We start from the raw sequence: 15,318 nt of genomic DNA, 5'->3' as shown, positions 1-15,318 counted from the left end.
TCTGCTGAGGCAGTGGAAGTCCTTTTACTAGTACAGTTTATTTGAAGAATGGGAATGAGGAGAAATATCCTTTTGCTAGTATACTCATATATACCTTGGCAAATCCTCATGGTTTAGAATCCCATCTCCCATGTCTGCAAATAGCAAGAGTTAGCTGGCACAGTTTGGAACAGTTCTCCAAAATAGTGTAGCAGAGAAGGTTATAGAGGAAATATCTGCTGAACATGTATGTTCCTGTGTATGGGCTTCAGAACAGATTGATAAACCTGTTAAGAGATGATTAATCAAAAGGGTTTGGATCAGGAAATGACAAGGGAGTCAGAGCTAGCTGCAGAGGAGTGTAAAAAGATTAAGTCTCTGTAGGAGAAGAATGTCTTTTGTAGAAGTGATTAGAAAATGAACCTCAGAAGCACATGATTAGCAAGGAAGGAGAGAAGGGCTAGAACATTGTAAAGTTCATACTTGGGGTGAACCTATATATATGTGTTTTATTTGTACAGCTTGCTTGGTTTTGGTTAAGTCACTGCCTCTAAAATAAAGTATGTGATTTTCATCTTGAGGTAGTTCCTGCAGTTACAATGTTCAGGGCTTTTTCCTGTTGTATGAATTAAGCTGCTGGGTCTCCCCAGCAGGAGTGGAAGGAAAAAGCAGGGGGCACAAGGAATAGAATAGGTCTCCTTGTCCAGGCAATGGCCAGTGCTTACCTTTCCTTCTTCTAATCCATATGGGCAATATCCAAAAAGGGAGCAATCCAAAGTCAAAGTGGGGGCTGTGGAGAAATGGCATCACTTGGATGAGAAAGCTGCCAATACTGCCGAGGCTCCATGGTCTCTTCAGTCATTGAAGTTCTTTGTATGCCTCTTTACCAGCTAATATTTAAAACTTACACCTGATATATAGAAACTTTAAAGGTGTCTGGGTCACATTTCAGCTAGTACCTGGTAAGAAAAATAAGCACAAATGCACCTTTTAGCTCCATAACAGAGCAGCTGCTGTAGGAAGCTGAAGATCTGGTCCTGACTGCTCCCCACATTAAATGCATTTATGGTTTGTGAGCTGTGATCCATCAGGGAGGTGCATGACAGCTTCTAGAGAAAGCTTTCTTGGTCTCTTAAGGATTCCCGCAAGCATTATTCAGCCATCAAATTCACAGCCCCTGTATCAGCACTTACCGATGTATTTGGCTTAAGTGAAGAAGAGCATATATAGAAGTCTGTCTCTGTTTAAAATAGTAGATGTATTTGAGACAAGAGTCTGGGATCCAATATTGTACTGTTTGAGAACAAGCAGGTTCTACCTTGCATCTAAATGTTTGGGTTTTTTTTTTTCCTCCAGCTTCACTCTAAACTCAGAAGGTGACCAGAATTAATCCCCGTGTCTTAAGCATAAAGATTGTTCATGAAGCTTTGGAGGCTGGAATGCTCCAAACCCTCAGGATAATACTTTCCATTCTCTGTGGGCTTCAAAAAGCAGAAGGAATCTTTCCATGATGTGATGGGAATCCTCACGAGAGTATAAGAGAGCATCTTCACCACAGGAGGTCATGGGAGGTTTGCTTTAGGGACCTGCCTGGCAGCCCCTACTTTTCACAAAGCATCCGACACCTGAAGTTTTTTTCATTTGCATCTAGTGTCTTGAACCCAGTTCTCTGTGACACTTTGTAGACTGAGCTACACAGGGAAATGGCATTTATATGCTGTTCCTTTTGTCTGGCAGGAAATGTCTTGTGTCCATAAACAAATTATCTTCTAGCAGCTTATCTCACCACTTACAGGGAAGTAATTAAACAGCTCTTGAATGAAAACAAGATTGCTTAGCACCGCTCTTGTCCACTCCTTTTGCATTTCTTGCTGCAGTTCAGAAGAGATACAGCCAGGTACCTGCAAACCGCTTAGCCCCACACACGATCAATAGCAGAAAAGATAAATCTGCTGCAATTGACTACAGGCTGTACTGTCACTAAGTGACGATGAAAAATGATCGCTACTTGAATACACTGCATTTTTATCTTTAAATCTTTCAATAGAAGCAGTGTCAATAACAGAGCACTAAATAATCTCTAGATGGAAGGAAAATCTTTCTTTCTTTTTTTTAAGAAGGAAGATGGATGTCACTTTTTTTGGAGACCTTAAATACTGAAGCATGGAATTAGACCTGCAAATTCCAGGAAGTGATTGTCTGTTTAGAAAAATCTCTGTCTCATTTTAGGAAAGACTGGCTGGGTTCTGCTTGAAAACATAGCTCAATTCCGTATCATGCATGCGCCAGGGTAACTGTAAGTGGAATATGCAGAAAAGTTCCTTTGGGGATAATATATCTTTCTGAATTGGATACAGCTGCCAGAGATGGCCTTTCTTTACTTTAAAATATCTCTGACCTTTCTCTGAGCTAACTGGACGCAGTTTAGCATATTGGTCCAAGTATAAAGCAAAGTCTTTTTCAGATAATAGCCTTTGGAAAAAATCCAATCTGTTCTGTGTTTGCTGACCATGCCACACATGGCTCTGGGTCCTCCCTAGCCCACGGACGCTGTTAGCTGGCACGCCAGTGTGGCAGCAGGCCAGCACTGACAATACACGCTCCTTCATGTTGCTTCTGGCTCTGCTGGTCTTGGTGGAGCAACACCCGGACGGGGCAGATACTCGTTGGGGATACTGGTAGCAATGCGGCCCCACTGTGTGTGCATATGCTCCTCTTTCTGTCCTGACAAAATGAAGGTAGTCTTTTATTTGAAGCCAATTTATTTCCACATCATATGGTGCCTCCACTATCTCCAAGTATTGATGTCCCTTTATCCCATATTACGAGGCAGCAAGAAACACACTAGAATGCCTTTGACAACACCAAATTGATTAACTTTTTTTTTTTTGCTCATGCAGGACGTTTTCCATACCAATGTCTGTGGGAGTAGAAGCTTCCAAGTAAATCTAGTCTGGTGGCAGTTTGAGCAATGCCAGTTGTGTCCTGCTAATATGTGGCGTGCCTGCAGTGACTCCAGGATGCTCTGTGCAGTTTTCGGATGTGTGCCTTCCAGATGGAGCCCACTCCAGACGAAATGCTCTTTTGGTTGTGAGTCTCTGAACTGAGTTCGGTTTAGCTGCCCTACAGATTCCAGAAATAGGGTCTTGAAGCAGGCAGCAGGAGTGTGGAAAGGCTTATTGATTTAAAAGTCCCTTTGTATGTACTCCAAGTTTGGTTCAGATGCTTTCTTGAATAAAGGTCAAGATGAAGTAATGGAATTTCTGAAATGCTGAAGTTCTGAATATCCCAGAACTTTGATTTATTCTGCCTGTTTTGTCTGGATGTCTGTTAAAAAGCATGGTTGTCTGTCTTTCTTAATGGATTGATGAGCTATACTGAGCGTGAAACAGCTTGAAAGAAAATACTGATCTATGCAGTTGCTAGAACTGCTTGACTTGTCTGGAAAACTGCAGGTTTCCATGCCCTCATTCAGCCTTAAGCATATTTGACTATATTTATTTTTGTTGTTTGCCTCCCTCTTTTACAGCTGGAAAAGAAATGAAAGAAGGCCTGAAAGTAAGAGAGTAAAGAATAAGACCTTGTTGTTTCAGGATGGCTGGTGCTTTAAGGGGAGATCAGCCCAGTTTCATCTGTGAGAAATCCTGCTGAGATTGATTGGTTTATGGAGAGGTGATTATAAAAGCCAGCGAGTAGCTTAATTAGGATGGAGAGTTATGAGAAGTAGCTTGGCTTTTGTAAGAAGTACTGGAGCAAATGACTCTTGGCAAGTGGCTGGTGGAATGGGGAAAGCTAAGCTCGGGAGTTAGGCAGGATGGTTGCTTGGCATGCTGCATTCGTATTTAAAAGGAATAAAGCTGAAGATTGCCAAAATCATGCCTGAATCTGGTTCGTGTCAGGCCTTATTGTCCTGAGGTTACACTTTTCTCAGATAATAATTACTAATCAGGAACTTCAGAACTCTTTGAACTTCTCTCAGTGATTGTTACTGTGTCAGGTTTTTTAAAGAGCCTGGGGAAAAGCAACCTCTGCTTTTCCAAGCTGCAGGTTGGCGTTTGCTCCTGGCAAGAAGAAATACCATATATCGTACCATGAACTCCATCATATTTACTGTCATAACAGTGGATACACTGCCATCTAAAACTTTCATGTGCCCATTCAACGAAAAGCAATAGCTAGTGGATGTGCTCAGCCATGTATTGAATAACCATCATGTTTCAAGCTTCCCCTTGCCTGCTGCAAAATCCTACCTCCGCAAGAAACTGGTAAGGAGTAGAATTCAAGCATTATATATTCAACAAATTCTGCTGACTGCTGCTAGGCAGTGAGGCTGGAATGATTGTGCCAAATCCTGGTCTTTCATGATAATGGAAGCGGAATTTTCCCCAGAGCAAACCAGTGTCAGAGAGAAAACCCAGGGGACAAGACAGAACATTTGAAAATACAGCCTGGGCATTAAAAAAGGCAAATAGGCTTTAACTATTTAAATTACAGCATACACGAATATCCCAGAATTATGTAAAAGCCTGATCCTGCAGTCTTTGGATAGGGAAAACAATGAGTTTAACTGACTCTAATACTGCAGAATCATCAATATAGTCAAGAAGAAGCAACTGGGTCATTCTGTCTCAGCCAGTTGCATATTGCAGAACTGCTTGTCTGTTCTTGCTATTATTTCATCCCTGCTAATGTCTTATTTAACCTGCTCAGGATAGCTGTCATTTTGAAAGTGTGCAAAATATATTAAATTTTAACCACATCATTTAAAAATACATGTATTTGTGCAGATTTTTCAAAGTGACTAGGATCTGAATGTACAGGGCAGCAGAACACAACTCAAAGCCCAATTTAAAGAAATTATGTTTTGAGCAGGCATCAACAGATAGACTGAAAAGCAAGGCAAAAGCATAGGTTTTTTTTAGATGTTGAGTGGACTAAATGCAATGTGAATTTATCTGCAAACCATCTGTGATTTCTGGTATTTTTGATGCCTTCACAGCTCTAATTTTAAGCAGTTATGTAGCCTTTAAATAATGATGCTTCCCATTCGGTTTTACATCAGATTCCACACTTGATCACTGAATGTTTAAAGAAAAGAAGTGGCTGAGTATACTTCTCTGCAGATTGCACACATACAGAATAAAACAGCAGCCTTTTATTTTTGCAAGTAAAATTTGACATATTTTGGGACAGAATTCCGCATGCATAAAATAATACCATGAGTTTTGCTGGGTATGGTTTACTTTTTGTATTTTGCTTTACACTTCTCATGTAAATTCAGTGCTGGAATAAGGTGTTAAATTGGCATCCCCAGGGACCGAAACTCTAGAAGCAGCACAGCATAACAGCAGACCTCTTTGAATTATCTTAAAACTGATATCAAGGGTGCCAGTTCCATCAGACAAGAGGGAATCAAAGAGTCGTAATCCATCCAGTCCTTAGTGGTTCTGCAGACAAAGCTGTTATGTGCTGGATTTTCTGTGTGTGATGTGGACACTTTATAACCATAAACTGAAACAAAACACTCTGGATAAGGAACTGAATAGCCACACAAAAATTGTAGTTCCTACAGTTACAGTGACCCCCTAAGGGGACTGTGAGGCCTCCAGGTCTGTTTTCCATACACCATGATATGGGGGAAGATCCTTTGGAATGTGAGCCAGGTCGCCTGAGAGCCTGAAACAATACTAAGCTAACTCTATTCATCCCACAGGAAATCTGATGATAACTACATCATTGTCAGCTCAGTTCATTATTTCACTGTTTCTTCTGGCAGGAGTGTTCAGATAAGATTTTCACTCACTATTGTTGGATATAGTGGGAGATTCTGATTCAGGGAACAATAGGAAAGAAATAGCACTGAAGATCAAGGCTCCCCCACATCTGAAAATGTCTTGCCATTCCAACCTTGTCTAAAAGGAGGCAGGACGCATTCAATTCTCTTGGCAGAAGCCTCAAACATGAGTCAATAACCCCCCAGCTTCTCTTCTGTTTCAATAATGCATCATGTAGTAAACTCTGTGGCTAACTGAGGACTGAAAACCTGAAAGAAATTAATAGGAATGTAAAAATAGCAAGAATATCTTACCGATTGCACTACTGAGTGTCACAATTATTTGAACAACAAAAAAAAAATCAGTTTATTACATTTATCTGAAGTGCTGTCAAGAATGTAGCAATGAAGTATGAAGAAATGACGAGGCCCTGGTGATGAATATCAGTCCAGTTTGCCGCAGAATAAGTATCAGCATTTATCTATCTCAGAGGAAGCTAAAGATTGTTTCTTATGATGTCAGTTATTCCAAATGTTGAGTCCTGTCCAGACATTTCATGAGAGATTATCTGCACTTGGTACGAAACCCAATAGTCACTATTAGTTGTCTCTTCTGACAACAAAATTAATGTCTCTTAAATGAGAATGCATTTCTAATTGGGCACTTTCTTCCCTAACAAATTGTTTACAGTACCCCTGCAAGGACTCTGAAATCATCCCTTTTCTTTGATGTTGCTGATTAATTACAGCCCACTTGGTTCTTAGTTGAAATTTGAGTAATATTGCCATAACATACTTTGCTGTGAAAGGTTCTTCTTAATTATGTGCTCCCCAGTGAAGCTTCTGCTTTGGAAGAGAACGGTACTGCTCTTGTCAAGCTGCATGTGATGCCAGGTTGGATTGTTACTTTTTTTTCCCCCTTTCTCTCCAAGTGAGTTCAGAGCTTATGTACATTACGAGACTGACAGCACCCAAAATTAAATTCTCTCTTTAGCCACAGAACAGATCCAGAACTGGCAGTTCACTGCAGTCTCCTCTATTCCATCTCTTAGTCTATCTACATGGCACAGTGCAGCAGTGTGTGGAGATAACTGGGCTAGCTGTAGTATCACTGTGTTAGCACAGTGGTCTGCCAGAGCTAATTAGCAATGCTGAGAGGCAGGGTTTATTAGCCCGGTCAGAATGCTGAACTAACAGAGCAGGCTGCTTCCAGGACTGCAGTTGCTGTTTGCGTCTCTCTACATGACACTCTGTTGTGCAATGTGGATATAACCCATATGCTTTAAATGTGATCTTTTTTTGGAGGGAGATCACTAGGTCCTTGAACTGCTGGTGGAGAGGAGAAGATGTCAGTTCTGACACTTGCTCAGATGTGGATATGTGTCCATATTGGACCATCCAAATAATTTTGTAGGAGCCCACTCAACAGCTGTCAGATAGTAAGATTTTTGGATGTTTTGAACATCATCTGGATTCTTGCTTTTATGGTTTACTAGTGATTTCAAGGCAAAAAGATTTTTATCAGTACCTTGGAGATACCCTGGTTTCATGCATTTTATATCCATAATGCCCACTTACAATATAGCAATAATGAAGATGAAATTAGCATACTGCCTTGGTTTGGGCAAGCTGCCACTTAAGGAATATTGCTTAAAAGAAAGCAGTGAGCAACTTAGGCAAGGCAATGCCCTACAAATGAGCACACGAAATTACACGGTCTTTTCCTTCTCGATGTGGCAAAACAGGAGGAGGAGTGATAAGAGGAACAGGAACTCCCGTTCTCCTCTTTAGCCATTATCTTTAGGTGTCGAAGCAGAGTCTGCCTTAACTCCCCACGGAGCCACAGAGTTCCCCATGCTCTGAATTGCCCGTTGTCTGTTCAGGAGAACTTGGCTCCTCATTTATGCAAGCAAAAGCAGATCCCTGGAGCAAAAAATGTGAATGGCCTCCTTTGAATCTCTAAGCCAAAGCTATGCTGTGCTCTTTGTTCTTTAGGGGCAAGTTCCAGATGGTTCCTATACATTTATGGGTTTGTTTTCAGGCCACTGTTTTGTCCTTACAGTTTAAAAATAGTAAAACAACTGTCAAGCCCTTTTACTGTTCCAGGTAGGATGTAAAATCAGAAATATTAACAGCTGAAAATATATGATTAAAAATAACAAATCTTACATCAGAGGGGAAAAAATGGAAAAGAATCATCCATTTCCAAGGGATACCATATAAAAAAAGTTACAGACATCTGCAATGTGCACCCAGAGTCTGAACTTTGCAGTGAGAGGAAAAAAGAATAATGCCATGCAGGAATGATCTTTCAGCCTACAAGTATGCCCTTATAATAACACAGCACCTTCTTGGCCAATCTACTATAGTCCAATGAAAGGTATTGTATGTCTAACATAACTAATATTATAGACCCATAAACAAGTCTAAGTTGGCAGTCTGGCTGAGAGAGTCCTGTCCCTTCTGCCTCTGGCTGCTATTCTTTGATGCAGTGCATTTTTACGCAAGGAACTATTCCTATCTTGTTCATAATTGCCTACTCACTGTGTGCTCAGTCCATTGCTGATTCTTTGAAGTACACCACTATACATTTCACTGTTTATGTAGGCTGAACTACTTTGCTTCAGACCATGTTGCTTCCAGGTTTACTTTACCTCTGTGCTCAGATACATCAGCATTACTAAGTTCAGTGAAGCAGAACCGCAGCTTTTTCATTTTCTCATTCTTCATGCTAAGTAATAGGGTTTCACTTATCAATACCTCGCATATTGCCTGAGATTAATTGATCAGATGCAATTTTCAGAATCCGTTGCATGATAGACAGAGAAGTGTCACCGAGTGGAGGGCAAAGCCTCGCTTCACTTGGCCACTGACACATCTGCTGTTCCTTGCCGAATTCATTTCCATTTTACATATTAAAAAAAAAGCTCCCCTGACTAAAGGATTTGACTGCGGATTGTGCTTACTGAATTTAATTAATAACTTTATGAAAGAGGTTGTTATTTACTTTAGAAGTTGAGAAAACAAAAAACCTAGCCCTGTGCTGCAATTTATTCTGTCTGAGTGGCTATTGGCCTGTGCACTGCTTCATTTATTTTAGCTCTATTTATTTTAGCTGAACTCTAAGAGTGAAAAGAGCTGGCGGTGGCATCAGAAACATAAGCAGCTCCTGCAAAATCCAACTAGTACTACTTAGTGCTGTGCTGGCACTCTCGAACTTCGCAGTGCTTTGCAAACATTCAGTAATGAAGGGCTGGTCCCTGTCCTCTTGATTTCAGCAGTAATCACGACCGAGACACGAAACACGGGGCCCAACCTTCAAATCTTCAGGTCTGTCCAGAATCGTGAGAGTTTATAGAAGCGTTCCTGCTTGCTTAAAGCTAAGCACAGTTGTTAGAGCAGCATGGAGGCCCTTGCTTCCTATTGTAAATGGCTTCATTTCTGGCTCTATGCCTGGAAAACACCCTACAGATCCACAGAACATCCAGAAGAGGGAATATACCCTATATTGTGAGCAGAGCATGATGCACAGCACAGGAAAATAAAAGTGGGCATTTCAATGGGAAAAACATAGTTCTGTGGAAGTGGAGAGAAGCACACGCCAGTGCACGCTTCTTTTGCTCTGGGGCGCCGCGACCGGGCTGGCACCTCCTCAGCCGCGACTGTCACAGGGCGCGCGGGGCAGACCCGCCTTTGCTGAAGAAATCCCTGAGGTTAGAAAAAGAGCATAAAAGGCTCTATAGTGCGGGGGTAACCGGCCCCCCCGCCCGGGGCGGTGCCTGAGGGAGGCGCCGCTGCCCTCCCGCACCCCCGCTCCCGGCCGGGACTACATTTCCCAGCATGCCCCGCGCCGCCGCCGCCTCGCCGCGCTCCTCAGGGCCCGCCGGGGAGAGGCCGGGCCCGGCCGGCCAAGATGGCGGAGGGGGTGCTGAGCCCCGGGGTGAACCTGGAGGCCTTCTCCCAGGCCATCGCCGCCATCCAGGCGCTGCGCTCCAGCGTGACGCGGGTCTTCGACTGCCTGAAGGATGGGATGCGGAACAAGGAGACCCTGGAGGGCCGCGAGAAGGGCTTCGTGGCCGCCTTCCAGGAGAGCCTGCACTCCGTGAGCCGCGACCTGGGGTGAGCAGCCGGCCCTGAGGGGGCTTCCCCCTTCCCGCCTCGGTGTGCAGCCGGGCCCGCGGCCCCGGCCCTGTGGTGGCGGCGCGGGAGGGAGACGGAGGGGTCCCGGGGTCACCCCGGCGGGGCCCCGCCGCCCCCAGGGCCGGCCTGGCTCCTCAGAGGCGCCCGGCAGTGCCGTTTCCACTCCCGGAGAAAGTTTTAGGCAAATAAATGCGAAAACGCTCCATTTTATTCCTTCCAACCTCATTCGCCTTACCCCTTCGTGGTGTTTCATTTCAGTCTGCAAAGGGATGAATGCTGCTCATAATATTTACCTAGCTTTTGGTCTTGTCTTGTTTTAGAAAAGCAGCTGTCGGTGAGGTTGCATTGGGAAGGTGAATGCTTTGGGTTGCAGGGAGATTTTTCTCTGTTTTTTGAAGTTTTTGTTAAAAAAAAAAAGACCAAACACGTTTTAGGCTCTAACTGTTCAGTAGCATCCAAGTGGTTCACAAATGACCGTTTTACTACCAAAATCTATAAGGCTGGAAATTTAGTACACATAAGTATAATTGTTTAGTACCAGCAGGTGTGTTTCCTGTAAATAAACAAAGTGTTGAGGTTGATCATCCCTGTGGATCCTGCCAGAGGTCGGTTATATCCTCCGGGGAGCCATCAGCCCTGTCCAGGGAGGTGTCCCCAGTGTGTAACCACCCTCTCCCAGCACATCTTCTGGCCTCCTTCAGGGTCTTGTGGACAAGAGTGTGTTTCTTGCTGGCTAACAGGCCTTGGTGATTTTTAGTTCTGATCCTGGTAATATGTTACCTACTTCTTCCCTTCTGTTGGGAAAGATGGTAGACAATCATTCTTATGAAAGATGTTGTATACAGCTTTATAGACATCAGTTATATCCCTTTGGTTTTTATTGTGTTCAAGTTGAGGAGGCTTCAAGGTTCCCCGCGTGGAAGCTGTGCTATTCCTTTGGTTATCCTTCTTGTCTTGCTCAGCAGCTTTTTAAAGAATTATCTAGTATAACCCTGAAATCTTGTTCCCGAACAATAACAGCTAGCAATTGGCTCTGACCTATCTTGTCTCGTGTGTAGGATTTTACACTCCTCTACTTTGCAGTTTATCATCCAGTATTTCAGCGCTGTGAAGTTCTTGCACGATTCTTTGCGGTCAGTTCCTGTCCTTACTACCATACCTGAGAGTAGCTTCTTCATCAAACTTCACTGGTTCCTTTTTCATCATCTCTTCCCCAGCATTAGTGGAGATGCTTATCAGTGCTTTGGTGACCATTTCTTTCCTGATTCCTTGCAAAATAACTAATTTTTTAATATTTTGAAGTATATTTCATTTGCCTTTTTTTGAAACATAACTGCCCCAAAATACTGTAATTTATATAGCACCTAAATGTTACATATTCTGTTACATGTTTGGGAAGTACAGATTTCAAGTAGCAAGGGAATACTCCAAGGTATATTGAAGTTAATGTTATCAGTGGACTTTAGCTCATCTCATGAAAGTATTGAATGGGATCTCTGTTCAACAACTCCTTAGTTGTTATGTCTGTTCACATTTATTGTATTCTTTTGTCAGGAAATACTAAGCACATTCATGAGTGTTTGCAGCACCAGAGGCTTAGAATGAATGTAGGCCATGGATACTTGTAGAAATGATGGTTAAATAAAGAAGAAATTTGTGGTAGTAAAGTGTGGAAATCTCTTAACTGTCAGTTCCCTGATTGTTGGTGTTTATTTATGTAACCTGCATTAAATGCAAATTGAGATATTTGGGATTTTTCTTTACAGAGATTTTTCAGAAGTCACCCTTTGAAGGGTTCAAATCCTGCTTTCAATTTAGTGGAAACTGAAGTCAAAAGGAAAGGCACCTGGTTAGTCATGTCACTTGAAAAACTGCATTTTATATCTGTGCAAAGTAGCCATTCTTTCTTCTACAGTTGATTAATGCAAGTTTTAAAGATTGCTTAACTTCTGTCAAACACTACATTTAATAATAAAAGATGAGATATGAAGCAATAATAGATCATTGCACAGTGAGATTTTTTTTTCATGGGAAAATGGTGCTTATTATGCTTTAGTCGAGTATTTTATGCATGTCTACAGATGTACAAATTGCTCATGGAAATCAGAAGATGCTTCCTTGACCTGAGAACTTGGAATGTGTATACTTGCTTAGAGGAATCACAAACTTTGCAGGACCATCTCCAGGCTTAGGACTAATGCCAGTTCTGTATATTTATATGAGGACAATGTTAATTTCTAGTTCTTCAGTGTAATGATGAGGCATCTGCCTGCTTGGTGGTTAAAAAAAAATACTTCTAGTATTGCAGGCAATGCTAAAATCAGAATTTTGTAGTTTCTGAGGATATGCGTTGCTCAGAAGATGCCCTGGGTTCTGGAAGTGCTTGTGAACAGGACCTGCCATATTTTGACTCTTTCCAGACTGTTTTACAAAGACTCTTGACTTGTACTTTCTCTCCTAAGAAGCACTGAGCTTAACAGACCACTTAAATTGTTTGGATAATGAGAGTGATTATTTTTTTTTTTTTATCAAATTAGGGAGGCATTTAAAACTCACTTAGATATTAAATAGAGTTCATGCATGATTGCTGTCCCTGCAGGAGAATTGTACATCTTGGATATCTGTATCTGCAGATCTGACTTTAAACAATGCCATTCTGTTTTCTTTCAGTGAGCTGGAGCGTCTGAGCAACCTAGTTGGTAAACCATCTGAGAACCACCCCTTGCACAATAGTGGACTGTTGAGCCTAGATCCTGTTCAGGACAAAACACCTCTTTACAGCCAACTTCTTCAAGCCTACAAGTGGTCAAATAAGGTAACAGAATACATAAGTGTAATTTAGTTGTGTATTCCTACAGAATGTTTGATTTGTGATACAGTAGACTTATGAGTGTTTGAGACTGTCAAAATTGCTGAGTTTTTTATGAATTTGAGGAGCATAATATGTACCTAAATGTACTTTCAAGGGTAAAAATGGTGTTTTAATTGAGAGGAGACTTTCCTGTCATGTATGCTCTTGTTTTTCAAAGGGGGTGTTAACTCTCAAGCAGAACAATACTTTCCATGTTAGCTTCTTAGCCTCTTATGTTGATACAAAATAAAAGTACCCTGTGTCCTTGCATCTGACAATAAACACTGTAGTAGAGGGCAGTGGGATATTAGAGCAGAGAATCAAGAGCTTATGTCACCTCCAAACCTATTTCTAGGAAAGAAACATATAGGGAAGTTGTCGTCATCAGAAATCTTGATGCCTTTTCATACCATTTTCTGCTGCTAAAAAACATTTGCGCCTGGTCTCAGAAGTAGCTTTGTATTCAACCTAGTGTTTTCAGACTGTATATATTGCATTGAATTTTAAGTAATGTAAAAAAAAATGGAAAAAAAGGCCAGATACTGTTAATGCAATTTTACATTTTTTAAAAAATTGGTTTTGTTGAAAGAAACTTCTTTCTCATGAGCATAATTCAGTTTCATAAACCTGTATGCTGAAAATATCTAGAGACAGAAATTGGATGGGTATGTTTCCTTCTTTGCTCTGAATGTAGTCTACTTGTGAGGACGGGAGTATTGCTGACCCACATCTGATTTTTATTAAATAAGTAAACATTGCATTATTGCAATTATTAACGGTCTCTGTATCAGCACCATTATGTTTCAGGTTGCCTGTTCCATCCTGAATTTTTTGAGCATGCTTACTACTTTTTATAGAAATATTTAAATGAATAAATATTTAAAAGCTTGCTTAAAATTATGTTTGAAATACTAGTGAGCTGTTACAAAATGTAAAAGATGGATTCATTTCTGTTACAGTAATTATTACTAATAAGACATTTCAGAGTTGTAGCTTTTAACAACCTTATATGAGACAGCAAGAGTAAGCAGGAATAATAAATCTGAAAATATTTAGGGCATTAAAGGAAACAATTCCACTTTAAATTATTTATTACTATACATGAGCAAGGAAGACTTTCAGACTACACAAATGCTTTGTAGGCAAATTCTTCTTATATATCAAGCCAACCAATCTGTTGTTATTCAGATTTAAAAGAGAAGACCACAATAATGTTTGTACAGTCACTTCTCAGAATACAAATATGTGTTAACATCTTCTAAAATCAGTAGAATTCAGAATTGATATAAATGTAGTGTGGTTGGAAAATGGGTGACAGGAAGGATTTTTAAATAGAGATTTATTAATTGAGAAAATGTTTCATGTTTGCTTGTGTTTCTTGCTGTTAGATTATTGAAGAAAAAATTCACTTGCTACTTTCAGAAAAACTAAAACTATCTAATATTTATACTTGAAAACTTCTAATCTTGTAATGCAGTCAAGTCTTCAGTGATTTGATTACTACTTTAGGTCATTATCAGAGTAAGATCAGTTGATAATGAAATAGCTTTGACAGAGCTGTTCTAATGGAGTTTTTTATTAACTTACAGTGTTACGGAGCTCTGAAGAGCACTTTTTTGTAATATGGGATTCTGATTTCAGAAAGCAGAAAGTTTTAGTATCTTGTGCACTCGTAAACACAGTTAAGTGTTCCAGGAGAAAAATCGGTATTATTTTTTTTCTTTTATCTCTGCTATCTTTGACTTCTGTTCTACAGCTAAAATAAAAGATACTATATAAGTTGAATTTAAATAACTAATTTCTATCTAATGGTTCTTCTGAATTTTACTAGTATACTTTCTAGGGTTTGCAGTAACCAGCTGGTGTGGATAGGTTGCCCCAGTTCCTCAGCCTGTGTGGGGGTATTAGCTGCTGGACTTACTGTTAGTAGCAAAGACACTATTGATGCTCTGTGTTGCTGCTTAATTCTTCATTGCTAAATACACTTCTTGAATAAGTGTTATTTCATTACGTCTTTTGGCCACCTTCTGTTCTTACTATGTGTGTCTGGTGTTTTCTGTTGCTTTGAAGGGAGGATTTAGATGTGGTGATGTGTCAATAGGCTTTATGTCTGTCCGCATTTAATTTTTAATTTGTGACCCCTTTGTGGCTTGCTTGCTTGTATTTTTGATGAGCTGAGATAAGGGCATTTTCCTCTCTCTTTGATTGTTCATGCATTACTGATGGCATGAATAGCCACTTGGCTGCCAGGGGAGGATAGATGGAGTAGAGTTTCGGGACTATGGTACAATTCCAAAAGGACATTCATGAAATATAGGGAAAATGAGTACACAGACTTTGTGTTGCATGTTTCAATGCATTCTGTTTATTTTTAAAACATGGGAAGGTGGATGGTAGTAGGTTATAGGACAGTAATAAGTAAGGTTGGTAATAACAACTGGGCTATCTCATGAGAAGCAGATTATTGTTCAGTATATCGAAGCACTATACATAGTACTGTATATTTAAAAAAAAAGGTTTGCTGCATTATTTTTTTATCTAAAAGTGAAAGAAGAATTAGAGGCCTGAAATGGTA

At 40.7% G+C, this 15,318-nt stretch overlaps 1 protein-coding gene across 2 annotated transcripts in view; it reads left to right on the top strand.

Annotated features, from left to right (window-relative positions):
* Positions 1-9,645: 9,645 nt before the first annotated feature.
* Positions 9,646-15,318, top strand: part of MED27 (mediator complex subunit 27) — a 93,876-nt gene continuing 88,203 nt past the window's right edge. For both annotated transcript variants that reach the window (XM_074846098.1, XM_074846097.1), the window contains exons 1-2: positions 9,646-9,871; positions 12,563-12,707. In XM_074846098.1, coding sequence (XP_074702199.1) covers positions 9,666-9,871; positions 12,563-12,707 — 351 coding nt within the window. In that variant the 5' untranslated portion in view covers positions 9,646-9,665. The remainder of the gene's footprint in view (positions 9,872-12,562; positions 12,708-15,318) is intronic.

The sequence above is a fragment of the Strix aluco genome, chromosome 20 (assembly GCF_031877795.1).
Source record: "Strix aluco isolate bStrAlu1 chromosome 20, bStrAlu1.hap1, whole genome shotgun sequence".
NCBI classification, from domain to species: domain Eukaryota; kingdom Metazoa; phylum Chordata; class Aves; order Strigiformes; family Strigidae; genus Strix; species Strix aluco.
The sequence above is the reverse complement of the archived record's forward strand: the minus strand, read 5'-3'. Positions and strand labels throughout refer to the sequence as shown.